This window comes from Parambassis ranga, chromosome 16, assembly GCF_900634625.1.
Source record: "Parambassis ranga chromosome 16, fParRan2.1, whole genome shotgun sequence".
NCBI lineage: Eukaryota > Metazoa > Chordata > Actinopteri > Ambassidae > Parambassis > Parambassis ranga.
In genome coordinates this window covers 72,501-84,999 of record NC_041036.1, presented here as the reverse complement: position 1 = coordinate 84,999, position 12,499 = coordinate 72,501, and the positions used below count along the sequence as shown (strand labels likewise).

The window sequence follows — 12,499 nt, the reverse complement described above, 5'->3', positions numbered from 1 at the left end:
AGTCAGCGCGGGCGGCGCGTCAGCCCGGCTGTCAGCCTTGACTTCAGACACCAGATCCAGCCGGGCCGCAGAGATGCAGGCGGAGCTTCAGAGCGATGAAGATGATCTGAGCTCCATCACTGTCAGTGCCGCTGGTTGTCTTCAGGACAGCCTGGACTCTGATCACATGGTTTACAGTCCATATTCTAACCAGGCTGAGTTCAGAGCCTCCATTCCCCTGGACGTTCATCAGAACGGTGCTTTGTTCTCTGCTGTCCTCAGGCCGTGACCTCTGACCTCTGACCTCTGACCTCTGACCTGCAGGCCTGTTTGTGTGGCTCGCTGCAGATTTGATTAACAAACCACGTCGGGCTGGATTTGCATTCTGCGCCTGTTGTAGGAGGAAGACTCCATGAACATGTCCCGGAGCTCACAGGAGGCAGAGGCAGCTGCCTGGCTCTGCTCGCTGGTGTCGGGGTCTCTGCAGCTCAGGTTTCCTTTTCAACACTCCAAACGTCCAGCTCGCCTGAACTCACACGCTCTAAATTTAGCCTCCTTAAAGTCAGACGGGCTGCAGAGAGACTTGAACTCAGTCCGAAACCTGTGCTCTGTGAGGACCCTGAAGAACATGTGGACCTGAGGACCGATGGCAGCACTCAGACGTGTCTCTGCAGAAAGGAGCGGCCGTCTCTCCTGGCTGGTCTTCAGTCTGTTCGGTAAGACTCTTCGTATTGTTGGCACTGTAACACACACGCATGTAAAGTGTGTGTGTGTGTGTGTGAAGCTGAGTTCTGATGTTTGTTTGACAGTCTGACCCAGTAATCATGGCGTGATGTGAACCTCACATGGATCAACAAACAAACAACAAACACACGGCCAGGGTCCAGTCAGAGTCACGGTGCCACCTAGCGGCTGCAGGGCGTCATGTTTGTGTGTGTGTAACTGTTCCTTTAACTCAGCCGTCAGAGTTCAGGGCCCTAACGAAGCCGCCACAGCCCGTCCACAGACTCCAGCCTCACTGGATCTGAATCAATCAGCAGCCATTAGCAGCATGCTAGTGTTTTGAGGGCTCAATCAGCTGCAGCAGTCTGCAGAGCGCCCCCTGCAGGAGCTGTGGACAGGGTCAGTGTGCAGCTGTAAGTGTGCTGTGCTCTGTTGGTTGCAGTGTGTCAGTGTCATGGCGGCTGTGCGGAGGTGGACTCCATGACGGAGGCCGTGGCAGGAAGAGGATTCCTGCTGGGCTGCATCTCCTGCAAGACGAGGGAGGAGGTCCCCGCCCGAGCCACCGTGGACTGGCACTTCAGACCGCCGGGAGAGGAGGACTTCATGCATGTGAGTCCCAGACCTGCTGAGCGGGGTTAAGGGTGGAGTCTGTGGTCATGTGACCAGCACAGATTTGAGGCGTGCCACCAGCAGCGCTCTGAGGAGGCGTGCAGCAGCAGAAGAACAGACCACATGGTCACATGTTACAAACCACAGACCGAACTCCAGGGTCCTCTGGTTTGAGTCCTGGTCCTGTGGCCCCTCAGCGTCCTCGGTGACGGATGTCTGTCCTTCCCTCCTCAGATTTTCCACTATGACCATCCCACGGCCGACATCCTGCACGAAGACTTCAGTCTCCGCCTGGAGTGGCGTGGGACGGAGGACGCTGACATTCAGACCGGCGCCGTTTACATGCACAACGTCACCTTCAACGACACAGGGACGTACCGCTGCACCTTCCACCGCACCCTCTTCCTGTCGCTGTCTGCCGAGCATGTTGCCGTGGAGAAGGAGGTGGAGCTGACGGTGGTGGCTGTAGGTGAGGGGGGGGGGGGGCAGGTACAAACGGCCTGTCCTATTGGTGCAGTGTCATCATGATGTCTGATGATGTCTGACGCCGTGTGTTGATGTCTGACGCCGTGTGATGATGTCTGACGCTGTGTTGATGTCTGACGCCATCTGATGATGTCTGACGCCGTGTGATGATGTCTGACGCCATCTGATGATGTCTGACGCCGTGTGATGATGTCTGACGCTGTGTGATGATGTCTGACGCTGTGTGTTGATGTCTGACGCCGTGTGTCGCCGTGTGTTGATGTCTGACGCCATCTGATGATGTCTGACGCCATCTGATGATGTCTGACGCCGTGTGTTGATGTCTGACGCTGTGTGTTGATGTCTGACGCCATCTGATGATGTCTGACGCCTTCTGATGATGTCTGACGCCGTGTGTTGATGTCTGACGCTGTGTGTTGATGTCTGACGCCGTGTGATGATGTCTGACGCCGTGTGATGATGTCTGACGCTGTAATGATGTCTGACGCTGTGTGATGATGTCTGACGCTGTGATGATGTCTGACGCCGTCTGTTGATGTCTGACGCCGTGTGATGATGTCTGACGCCGTGTGATGATGTCTGACGCCGTTTGTTGATGTCTGACGCCGTGTGATGATGTCTGACGCCGTGTGATGATGTCTGACGCCGTTTGTTGATGTCTGACGCCGTGTGATGATGTCTGACGCCGTCTGTTGATCTCTGACGCCGTGTGATGATGTCTGACGCCGTGTGATGATGTCTGACGCCGTTTGTTGATGTCTGACGCCGTGTGATGATGTCTGACGCCGTGTGATGATGTCTGACGCCGTTTGTTGATGTCTGACGCCGTGTGATGATGTCTGACGCCGTCTGTTGATCTCTGACGCCGTGTGATGATGTCTGACGCCGTGTGATGATGTCTGACGCCGTTTGTTGATGTCTGACGCCGTGTGATGATGTCTGACGCCGTCTGTTGATCTCTGACGCCGTGTGATGATGTCTGACGCCGTGTGATGATGTCTGACGCCGTCTGTTGATCTCTGACGCCGTGTGATGATGTCTGACGCCGTGTGATGATGTTGGTTCCTCCTCAGCCAATCGGGAGCTGGCGGCTGTGATCTCAGAGATAATGATGTACGTGCTGATCACGTTTCTGCAGCTGTGGCTCATCGCGGTTCTGGTCTACTGTTACAAGAAGATCTGGGACGAGCACGAGATCCGGGAGGCGCGCAAAGCTCAGAAGGCTCAGGCAGCGTAAGTGCCAGGTGGCCGCGGGCTCCGCCCGGCGCCGGCTCTCAGCTGACTGACTGGTCTCTCTCTGTGTTTCCAGACTGTTAGAGTCCAAAGACACGTGTGACGGCGTGCAGCTGGAGTAACAACAGGAAGCAGCACAACCACACACAGATGTTCAGTTTGTATTTGACGCTTCCTGCCGGAGCCACAGACTCTTTGTTTAAAAATAAAAACTTTAGAAAAATACTTTGAAATAAATATTTACAAGATACACAACTGACAGAAACAGAGCACTGTGTGTGTCTGTGTGTGTGTGTCTGTGTATGTGTGTCTTGCCTCCCCGGATTCATTACGGTGGACCAGGCACCTGATAAGGATGCTCCCCCTCGCCCCCAAGAAGGAGAGTTAAAGCACATATACACAGACACACACACACACACACACACATATATACACACACACACACACACACACACACACATATATATACACACACACACACACACACACACACACACACACACACATATACACACACACACACACACACATATACACACACACACACACACACACACACATATATACACACATACACACGCACACACACATATACACACGCACACACACAGATACACATACACACACATATACACACACACACACAGACACACACATACACACACACACACACACACACACAGTGTTGGAGGACATTTGGAGGTGGTTTTGTTGTAACTCTACTCTGCTGGTCTGAAAGCAGCTTTGTTCTCCTCTCAGACATTTGGTCTCAGACTGATCAGTGTTGATCGACAGAGGACAGAGGGTGGTGGACAGAGGACAGACGATGGTGGACAGAGGGTGGTGGACAGAGGACAGCACAAACAGCAGGTCTCACTCTGAACAGAGCTGTGGCTGGGTGCAGCTGAGTGTTCGACCTTCTTTAACCTCCAGGCTTCATTAAACGTGTTGACATGTTGAAGACATGCTGCACACGGAGGACGGCAGCGGACGGGGTGGAGGCTGTGCTGCACACGGAGGACGGCAGCGGACGGGGTGGAGGCGGTGCATCTGTGCCTCAGGTGTAGTCTGTCTGATGCCTCCGACTGCAGGAGCTGCTTCCAGATCACCAACAGGTAGGCTGAACCCTCAGTACTGATCCAGAGTCCAGTCAGACAGGGACAGACACTCAGTGAGACACATGTGCTGGAATACAAACCTGGAAGACTACAGAGGACACCTGCAGAATTCTGTCCATGGTGAGGTCAAAGTCTGCAGCAGAGACGCTGTCTGAATACAAAGAGACCTCACCACAGGCTGCAGGGCACTGGTCCCACTGGAGGACAGAGGACAGACAGAACAGAGGACAGGGAGAAGACAGAGGACAGAGAGAAAAGAGAGGACAGGGAGAAAAGAGAGGACAGAGGACAGAGAGAAAAAAACAGAGGACAGGGAGAAGACAGAGGGACAGGGAGAAGACAGAGGGACAGGGAGAAAAGAGAGGACAGGGAGAAGACAGAGGGACAGGGAGAAGACAGAGGGACAGGGAGAAAAAAGAAAACAGGACAGATGATGACATGATGTTTCTCTGTTGTTGCAGTTTCCTGAGTGTCCAGCAGAGGTCAGCCATGCCCCACACCAACACCACCCAGCTGCACGCCCTCCTGCTCTCCTTCCTGCAGCACTGCCTCAACGGCACGGGCGCCCTGCCGGCCCCTCAGAACCACAGCACCCAGCAGGCCGTGCAGCGCGCGGCGGCTCAGTCTCAGGGCATCATGTACATCCTGCTGGTGGTCGGCATGTTCAGCTTCTTCACCTTCGGCATCATGTTCAGCTACATCCGCTCCAAGAAGCTGGAGAGCTCTCAGGATCCGTACCACCAGTACATCGCCCACGACTGGACCAGAGAGACGGCTCCGCCCAGGGCCGGCGCTCAGGCCCTGCACAGAGGGGCCGGCGGCGGCAGGGGGGCCACCGTCCTCTGTAACCCTGCAGCTGCTGCGGGGCTGAATGAAAAACCTCTGACAGACGATTGAATGATTTTTATTGAAACTCTCCACTGTTACAGTTTAACCCCGTCAGAGTGTGTGTGATGTTTCTGCTGTGTGTGTGTTCATGTGACCTGATCATGTGACATCATTAAACCAGCTGATGTGAAGCTTTGTGTCCTTCCAGTCTTCATCCGATCAGGCGCTGCACCCAGGACACCAGGCCCGGCCTGCTGCTCCGAGTCTGTGCGTTGGCTCTCTTCCTCTCCTCCTTCCTCCTCGCTCGCTCCTCCTCTCTCTCTCTCTGCTGGTCCAGTCTCCGTTGGCGTGCCCCCTTCACGGCGCGTTCCACCTCTCGGGACAGGCTGAAGTGAACCATCTGCATACTGAGCATGGGCACGATCAGGTTGTAGTTGTCCACCATCTTGTTGAGCTTCAGCAGCTCCTCCTCCACTGAGGCACACAGCTGCTCCCACTGGCTGCGCTCCGCCGGGCTCATGGGGTCGCCGAGCCTGGCCCGCCCCTCCAGCAGCCGGGTTCGGATCCGAGCCGCGGCCTCTCTGATGTCGCGCTGCGTGACGACCCAGGGAGGCTGGTAGCCGTTGTCGATGAGGATGCGGTTCAGGTTGTGGGTCATGGGATCGGCGTACGGATTGTGCTGGAACTTGATGAGGGGCTTTCCCGCTCCGCTCAGGTTCCTGAAGTCTCCGCGGGCCATGGACTCCTGAATGAGATCCTCCACCAGCCGCTCCACCGCCTGCGTGATTTTGATTTTGCGGCTGCGCTGACGCATGTCCCGCTCCACCAGGGCCCCCTCTGCTGCCGCCGCCCTCTCGTGCTCCCGCTGCCGGTAGTTCAGCACCTGCTCAGACGCTCGGTCCACTCGGACCTGCCGGTACTGGCGCTCGCGCTGGCTGGGCGTGCCTGAACCCACACCCTCGTAGCTGAGGTACTGTCTGTGCTGGAGAGCGGTACCTCTAGACTTCTCCTCATCGTCCGCCTCCTTCCCCCCGTCCAGTTGCTGGACCCTGCTCTGATGGGCCAGCACGGCGCGGTACGCCTCCTCGACCCGAGCGAACAGCGCCGCGTCTGCCGTCACCGCCCCACTGTCTGGATGGTAGAGCTTGGCTAGACGCAGGTACGCCTCTTTGACCCGAGCGGGGCTGCTGAGCCCGTCATCGGGCAGCTGCAGCAGCCTGTAGCTCTCCTGCAGGCTGCGGCTCATGTGAGGACCAAAGCTGAACCACCTGACCAGCAGCGCCGGCCGGGACAGGACGAGGAGGAGACGACCATGGTGGAGGCTGCTGAGCGAAAGCAGGAGGTGGACGGTGCAGGTCATCGCAGGCAGACTCAGCTGAAAAGACACCACAGCTGTGTGAGGGGAGGAGTCAGGCAGCATGCTCATGACTCTGACCAGCGTGCATGTACGGTGGCCCAGAGGGCTCAGAGACCAACCAAAGCAAAGGCAGGACATCATGTCATCACTGTAAACACATCCCACTACCGCCCCCTGTCTTCTAAGTCTATGAACACCCACAGTGTAAACCGCCACTGTGATGAGCGTGGTGTGTTTAAGTGCACCGGAAATAATACATCCCTGGATGTGTATGACCTGTAATAAGGCTGCTTTCAGCGGACAGGTTTATATGCACCGTCCGTTTATCTGACATGAAGCTCCGTGTTCTAAAGCGAACCTCAGGCACATTAGCTCAGAAGGCAGATGAAACAGCCCTGGGTTTACAGCCGTGTAGCTAGCTTTGTTTCCAGCTAGCTTTGTTTGTAGCTAGCTTTGTTTCCAGCTAGCTTTGTTTCCAGCTAGCTTTGTTTGTAGCTAGCTGTCGCCGCTCAGCGTCACTTCGGAGCAAACCAAGTTTCATTTCGAGTGTTTTAAACTAAAAACGAATAAAAACCGAGGCACAGACCTGTTCACTGCACACTCAGTAACACGTTAACGCTGCATGACCCACAAACACCACACACAGGTCAGCGGTTTGTTGTGACTGCAGCTGCTGCTTCTTCTTCTTCTTCTCTCTGCTGCTGTGTTGCATTGTGCCCCCTGCCGGCCTCCCAGGAATGCTGCACGTGCCGTCATCTCAAAACGAGGTAGATATAAATACGGAACAGTAGGTGGCGGTAGCAGGTCTCCATTAAATACAAGAAGAAGAAAACAATGACAACTTCCGGTCGGAAGTGACGAAGAACCGTGCTGGATTCTTTTTTTTTTTGAATCTTTATTTATAACAATGTCATTTTACAATTTATACATATAAACAACAAACAACAAATAATAAACAACACATAAAACAAGGCAAAGAGTCTGCTAGGTTACAGCAATATTACATTTTCCAATAAGTGCAATCGTTTTAAATAATTTCTTATTAGTTAGTTTGAGTTTATTGATGGAAGCTAAATATATTTTCAAATCTGTTACTTTAAAATTATGCCAAGAGGTACTTTGTTATTCCATTTAATGTTGTGTATATAATATTTTGCAAGGATTATAATTAGGTTTACAATATAAACTTCATCTTTAGTAAATGTACGGTTATTAGTTTTAGATAATGTTGCAAATTTGACCAAAATATGTTAACATGCAAACATTCCACAAAGACATGCTCCATACTTTCTCCCTCACCCTGACAAAAGGAGCATTGATTGGATATATTTGGGAGAAAACGACATAAATAATCTTTATCTGGGTAATATCGATGTGTTATTTTAAATAGACATTCTTTAACTTTATTTGTAATTATGTATTTATAAGGTAGTAAGAAGATTGAGGTCCACTGTTTTTTACTGAAAGATGAGAGAGGGTTTGAGATTTGGACAAAATTATTTCTAATATATTTGTTTGTGCATTTCTTATCGACTAGACCGTGCTGGATTCTGTCTCTTCTGTGTTTTGTTACGTTCGAGAAGGAAAATCAAAGGAATTGTTAAATCCGGGACATTCAGACCCACAAACAGCACATGTCCCGTATATTTAGATTTTTATTTTATTTTAAAACAAATATAAAATATGCATCGTCTTTAAAGACAAATCCAAATATCAAAAGATACAGAAAAATACAAGTATATGTTATTTCATGTACAATATCTTTTAGAGCAAGTGTTTCATAAAGCTTTAAAACTGTAGAATCATTAACGTCTAAATATCTGACATAAAAACTGGCACATGAACAGGATTTTTAACCCCTGAGAAAATGACTGACTCTCTGTAAACATGAAACTTCACCAGTCTGACATCCTCTGCACCAGATCCATCCGGCTCATCTCCCTGAAGACGCTCCTGGTCACCGCCACAGACTGCTGCTGCCCGTATGTCTGCAGCATCAGGTTCACCAGGTCCAGCCTGTCTGCCGTCTCCAGGCGGCCCCAGGGGATACCGGGACGGTCTGCCCTTTGGTCCGGGCCCTGCAGTGACCACTTGAATCGCTTCAGCTCGTCCTGAGTCAGCTCTTCCAGCAGGTTCAGGAGCCTCTGCAGGTCTGATGAGGTCTGATGAGATCACACTTCATCAGCAACACCATCCCAGTTCGATTTGAAATGTGTGAGAACAATCTGAGGTCACTCACCTCCTGGACCTGTGTGTCCAGCTGCTCACAGTGTTGCTCTGAAACGACAGGGCGGGTTTGTAAAGGGGGTTTTCTGAGTGGCAGGTTACTGTGGTGTCAGCTTACCGTCAGACAGAGTGCTGACGCCGTCCGCTTCACCTGACGATGCTGCGGCTGAAAGAAAGCATAAAGCTGCACACTGACATCTGACCAAACCCCGCTGTTCATGTCTGTCCTGCAGGGCTGTTTATCTAAGAGAAGACACGCTCCTGAGAAGCTCCGGTTAGCAACTAGCTGCTAGCTCCATCATCAGCCTGCATGCTGACGATTGTAGGACAGAAACCAAAAGCTGAATGGAGGAGCCTGCCCTCTCTTACTGTCTGGACTACAGCTCTGCAGGACACGGGAGGCCTGTGTGTCTTACCTTCTGATGGACCTGAGTGTGGATGGTCGTCTGAAACAAAGCAGAACAGGTCAGAGTCTGCAGCCAGCAGGGCCTCGTCCGAACCAGCGGGGCCCCTGGATCAGCAGGACTGTACACACTCACAGTCACCGACCTTTCCTGATCTTGCTGCTCCAAACTGGGTCGCTGGGCTTCGACTGCAGCAGCAGTGTGAGCGTGAAGTTCCTGTCTGGACTCTCGATGAACACTTCGTAGAAGTTTGGGTCCTGGCTGTCATACCTGAGAGTTAGTTTCTGTGTGAACAGACAGAGTCTCAGTCAGTCCTGGGTCCGCGCTCGGTGTCTCCTTCCTGTGAGGTGGGCTGAATTTGACCTGAAGCTGGACTCACAGGCATCACACCTCAGTGACAGGCGCAGTCCTAACACATCTGAGACCTGGCTCAGACTGACCTGTGGTTGAATCTTTGCTGCGTCTGTGTCGGCTGTGAGCACGAAGCCTTGGAGCATCTTCAGGTACCTGTCAGGTCGAGGCTTCCTGATCGTCCCGTATCCGCCGGAGGTTTCCTTCTTCTCCACCGTCTGAGGGGAAACATGCACCTCTGTGAGGCCACAGTGCGGTTATCCTCACGCATTTGACAGACAGGCTGACAGAAAGGCTGAAAGGTGCAGTCAGCAGGGAGAGCAGCTCTGCTGTCAGAGGCCGGAGCAGTGAGGAGAGGCAGAGCTGGAGGAAGATGAAGATGAAGAGGTTCTCTTTAGGACAACAGGATCAGGAGCGAGCTCATCAGAGACAGCGCAGGATGCTGGAGCTGCAGCAAAGAGGACGGTCAAAGAGGAGACACATGGACGTGAAGTTAGCTGGTGTGAGACGAGGAAGCAGAGGAGGGAGGATGGTTCGCTGTGCAGAGCCCTGAAGAGAACAGCTGAGAGCAGAAGAAGACATGAAGCATCACGACAGAACGTTTAAAACCAGCCTGTGACTTTGGTTTTACCGATGGTCCTTGAATGCATCATGTTTAAAACCCAATCTTATTCTACACAAATCCTCCAAAGCTGAGCTGTTCACTGACATCAGACATCCTGCAGCTGATGTCTGTCTCTGTCCTCTGCATGTCTGTCTCTGTCCTCTGCCTGTCTGTCTCTGTCTTCCTCTGCCTGTCTGTCTCTGTCTTCCTCTGCCTGTCTGTCTCTGTCTTCCTCTGCCTGTCTGTCTCTGCCTGTCTGTCTCTGTCTTCCTCTGCCTGTCTGTCTCTGTCTTCCTCTGCCTGTCTGTCTCTGTCTTCCTCTGCGTGTCTGTCTCTGTCTTCCTCTGCCTGTCTGTCTCTGTCTTCCTCTGTGTCTCTGTCTCTGTCTTCCTCTGTGTCTCTGTCTCTGTCTTCCTCTGCCTGTCTGTCTCTGTCTTCCTCTGTGTCTCTGTCTCTGTCTTCCTCTGTGTCTCTGTCTCTGTCTTCCTCTGCCTGTCTGTCTCTGTCTTCCTCTGTGTGTCTGTCTCTGTCTTCCTCTGCCTGTCTGTCTCTGTCTTCCTCTGCCTGTCTGTCTCTGTCTTCCTCTCTGTGTGTCTGTCTCTGTCTTCCTCTGCCTGTCTGTCTCTGTCTTCCTCTGCCTGTCTGTCTCTGTCTTCCTCTGTGTGTCTGTCTCTGTCTTCCTCTGCCTGTCTGTCTCTGTCTTCCTCTGCCTGTCTGTCTCTGTCTTCCTCTGTGTGTCTGTCTCTGTCTTCCTCTGCCTGTCTGTCTCTGTCTTCCTCTGTGTGTCTGTCTCTGTCTTCCTCTGCCTGTCTGTCTCTGTCTTCCTCTGCCTGTCTGTCTCTGTCTTCCTCTGCCTGTCTGTCTCTGTCTTCCTCTGCCTGTCTGTCTCTGTCTTCCTCTGCCTGTCTTCCTCTGCCTGTCTGTCTCTGTCTTCCTCTGCCTGTCTGTCTCTGTCTTCCTCTGCCTGTCTGTCTCTGCCTGTCTGTCTCTGTCTTCCTCTGCCTGTCTGTCTCTGTCTTCCTCTGCCTGTCTTCCTCTGCCTGTCTGTCTCTGTCTTCCTCTGCCTGTCTGTCTCTGCCTGTCTGTCTCTGTCTTCCTCTGCCTGTCTGTCTCTGCCTGTCTGTCTCTGTCTTCCTCTGCGTGTCTGTCTCTGTCTTCCTCTGCCTGTCTGTCTCTGTCTTCCTCTGCGTGTCTGTCTCTGTCTTCCTCTGCCTGTCTGTCTCTGTCTTCCTCTGCCTGTCTGTCTCTGTCTTCCTCTGTGTCTCTGTCTCTGTCTTCCTCTGTGTCTCTGTCTCTGTCTTCCTCTGCCTGTCTGTCTCTGTCTTCCTCTGTGTGTCTGTCTCTGTCTTCCTCTGCCTGCCTGTCTCTGTCTTCCTCTGCCTGTCTGTCTCTGTCTTCCTCTCTGTGTGTCTGTCTCTGTCTTCCTCTGCCTGTCTGTCTCTGTCTTCCTCTGTGTGTCTGTCTCTGTCTTCCTCTGCCTGTCTGTCTCTGTCTTCCTCTGCCTGTCTGTCTCTGTCTTCCTCTGTGTGTCTGTCTCTGTCTTCCTCTGCCTGTCTGTCTCTGCCTGTCTGTCTCTGTCTTCCTCTGCCTGTCTGTCTCTGTCTTCCTCTGCCTGTCTGTCTCTGTCTTCCTCTGCCTGTCTGTCTCTGTCTTCCTCTGCGTGTCTGTCTCTGTCTTCCTCTGCCTGTCTGTCTCTGTCTTCCTCTGTGTGTCTGTCTCTGTCTTCCTCTGCCTGTCTGTCTCTGCCTGTCTGTCTCTGTCTTCCTCTGCCTGTCTGTCTCTGTCTTCCTCTGCCTGTCTGTCTCTGCCTGTCTGTCTCTGTCTTCCTCTGCCTGTCTGTCTCTGTCTTCCTCTGCCTGTCTTCCTCTGCCTGTCTGTCTCTGTCTTCCTCTGCCTGTCTGTCTCTGTCTTCCTCTGCCTGTCTGTCTCTGCCTGTCTGTCTCTGTCTTCCTCTGCCTGTCTGTCTCTGCCTGTCTGTCTCTGTCTTCCTCTGCGTGTCTGTCTCTGTCTTCCTCTGCCTGTCTGTCTCTGTCTTCCTCTGTGTGTCAGTCTCTGTCTCCCTCTGTGTCTCTGTCTTCCTCTGCCTGTCTGTCTCTGCCTGTCTGTCTCTGTCTTCCTCTGCGTGTCTGTCTCTGTCTTCCTCTGCCTGTCTGTCTCTGTCTTCCTCTGCCTGTCTGTCTCTGTCTTCCTCTGCCTGTCTGTCTCTGTCTTCCTCTGCGTGTCTGTCTCTGTCTTCCTCTGCCTGTCTGTCTCTGTCTTCCTCTGTGTGTCTGTCTCTGTCTTCCTCTGCCTGTCTGTCTCTGCCTGTCTGTCTCTGTCTTCCTCTGCCTGTCTGTCTCTGCCTGTCTGTCTCTGTCTTCCTCTGCCTGTCTGTCTCTGCCTGTCTGTCTCTGTCTTCCTCTGCCTGTCTTCCTCTGCCTGTCTGTCTCTGTCTTCCTCTGCCTGTCTGTCTCTGCCTGTCTGTCTCTGTCTTCCTCTGCCTGTCTGTCTCTGCCTGTCTGTCTCTGTCTTCCTCTGCCTGTCTGTCTCTGTCTTCCTCTGCCTGTCTGTCTCTGTCTTCCTCTGCCTGTCTGTCTCTGTC

At 52.8% G+C, this 12,499-nt stretch overlaps 4 protein-coding genes across 13 annotated transcripts in view; 2 read left to right on the top strand and 2 right to left on the bottom strand.

Annotated features, from left to right (window-relative positions):
- The first annotated feature begins 16 nt into the window (after positions 1 to 16).
- On the top strand, positions 17 to 3,939 carry LOC114447996 (sodium channel subunit beta-1-like). Of its 2 annotated transcripts, XM_028424584.1 has the most exons (6): positions 17 to 695; positions 1,145 to 1,311; positions 1,546 to 1,780; positions 2,871 to 3,030; positions 3,107 to 3,187; positions 3,790 to 3,939. In XM_028424584.1, exons 1-5 carry the CDS (start codon positions 626 to 628, stop codon positions 3,150 to 3,152), a joined length of 678 nt encoding a protein of 225 aa, XP_028280385.1. In that variant the 5' UTR covers positions 17 to 625; the 3' UTR covers positions 3,153 to 3,187; positions 3,790 to 3,939. The 2 variants fall into 2 exon arrangements, with proteins under 2 accessions (XP_028280385.1, XP_028280384.1); XM_028424583.1 differs by lacking the exon at positions 3,790 to 3,939 and having other exon boundaries at positions 3,107 to 3,285.
- A 78-nt stretch (positions 3,940 to 4,017) lies between these two features.
- Positions 4,018 to 5,167, top strand: LOC114447998 (potassium voltage-gated channel subfamily E member 1-like). Its single transcript, XM_028424585.1, has 2 exons — positions 4,018 to 4,145; positions 4,610 to 5,167. Exon 2 carries the CDS (start codon positions 4,638 to 4,640, stop codon positions 5,043 to 5,045), a length of 408 nt encoding a protein of 135 aa, XP_028280386.1. The 5' UTR covers positions 4,018 to 4,145; positions 4,610 to 4,637; the 3' UTR covers positions 5,046 to 5,167.
- LOC114447995 (dnaJ homolog subfamily C member 28-like) lies at positions 5,037 to 7,029 on the bottom strand. The gene is made up of 2 exons (XM_028424582.1): positions 6,920 to 7,029; positions 5,037 to 6,351 (listed from the first exon to the last, which is right to left on the bottom strand). Exon 2 carries the CDS (start codon positions 6,334 to 6,336, stop codon positions 5,188 to 5,190), a length of 1,149 nt encoding a protein of 382 aa, XP_028280383.1. The 5' UTR covers positions 6,337 to 6,351; positions 6,920 to 7,029; the 3' UTR covers positions 5,037 to 5,187.
- Positions 7,030 to 7,489: 460 nt separating this feature from the next.
- The window catches only part of LOC114448889 (uncharacterized), a 15,165-nt gene continuing 10,155 nt past the window's right edge, over positions 7,490 to 12,499 (bottom strand). For 5 of the 9 annotated variants that reach the window (XM_028426111.1, XM_028426113.1, XM_028426112.1 and 2 more), the window contains 6 exons: positions 9,404 to 9,532; positions 9,109 to 9,247; positions 8,976 to 9,005; positions 8,678 to 8,725; positions 8,573 to 8,610; positions 7,491 to 8,495 (listed from right to left, as the gene is read on the bottom strand). In XM_028426111.1, the coding sequence (XP_028281912.1) occupies positions 8,229 to 8,495; positions 8,573 to 8,610; positions 8,678 to 8,725; positions 8,976 to 9,005; positions 9,109 to 9,247; positions 9,404 to 9,532 (651 nt within the window). In that variant the 3' untranslated portion in view covers positions 7,491 to 8,228. Of the gene's footprint in view, positions 8,496 to 8,572; positions 8,611 to 8,677; positions 8,726 to 8,975; positions 9,006 to 9,108; positions 9,248 to 9,342; positions 9,877 to 12,499 lie in introns of those variants that run through there. The other 4 variants (XM_028426117.1, XM_028426110.1, XM_028426118.1 and 1 more) reach the window with 4 other exon arrangements.

Excerpts from the sequence above, each read along its gene's own strand:
- LOC114447996 (XM_028424584.1), top strand. The coding sequence starts at position 626 with ATGGCAGCACTCAGACGTGTCTCTGCAGAAAGGAGCGGCCGTCTCTCC. Across the intron at positions 1,312-1,545 it reads GAGAGGAGGACTTCATGCAT|ATTTTCCACTATGACCATCC; the intron begins GTGAGTCCCAGA and ends TTCCCTCCTCAG. Across the intron at positions 1,781-2,870 it reads GCTGACGGTGGTGGCTGTAG|CCAATCGGGAGCTGGCGGCT; the intron begins GTGAGGGGGGGG and ends GTTCCTCCTCAG.
- LOC114447998 (XM_028424585.1), top strand. The coding sequence starts at position 4,638 with ATGCCCCACACCAACACCACCCAGCTGCACGCCCTCCTGCTCTCCTTC.
- LOC114447995 (XM_028424582.1), bottom strand. The coding sequence starts at position 6,336 with ATGACCTGCACCGTCCACCTCCTGCTTTCGCTCAGCAGCCTCCACCAT.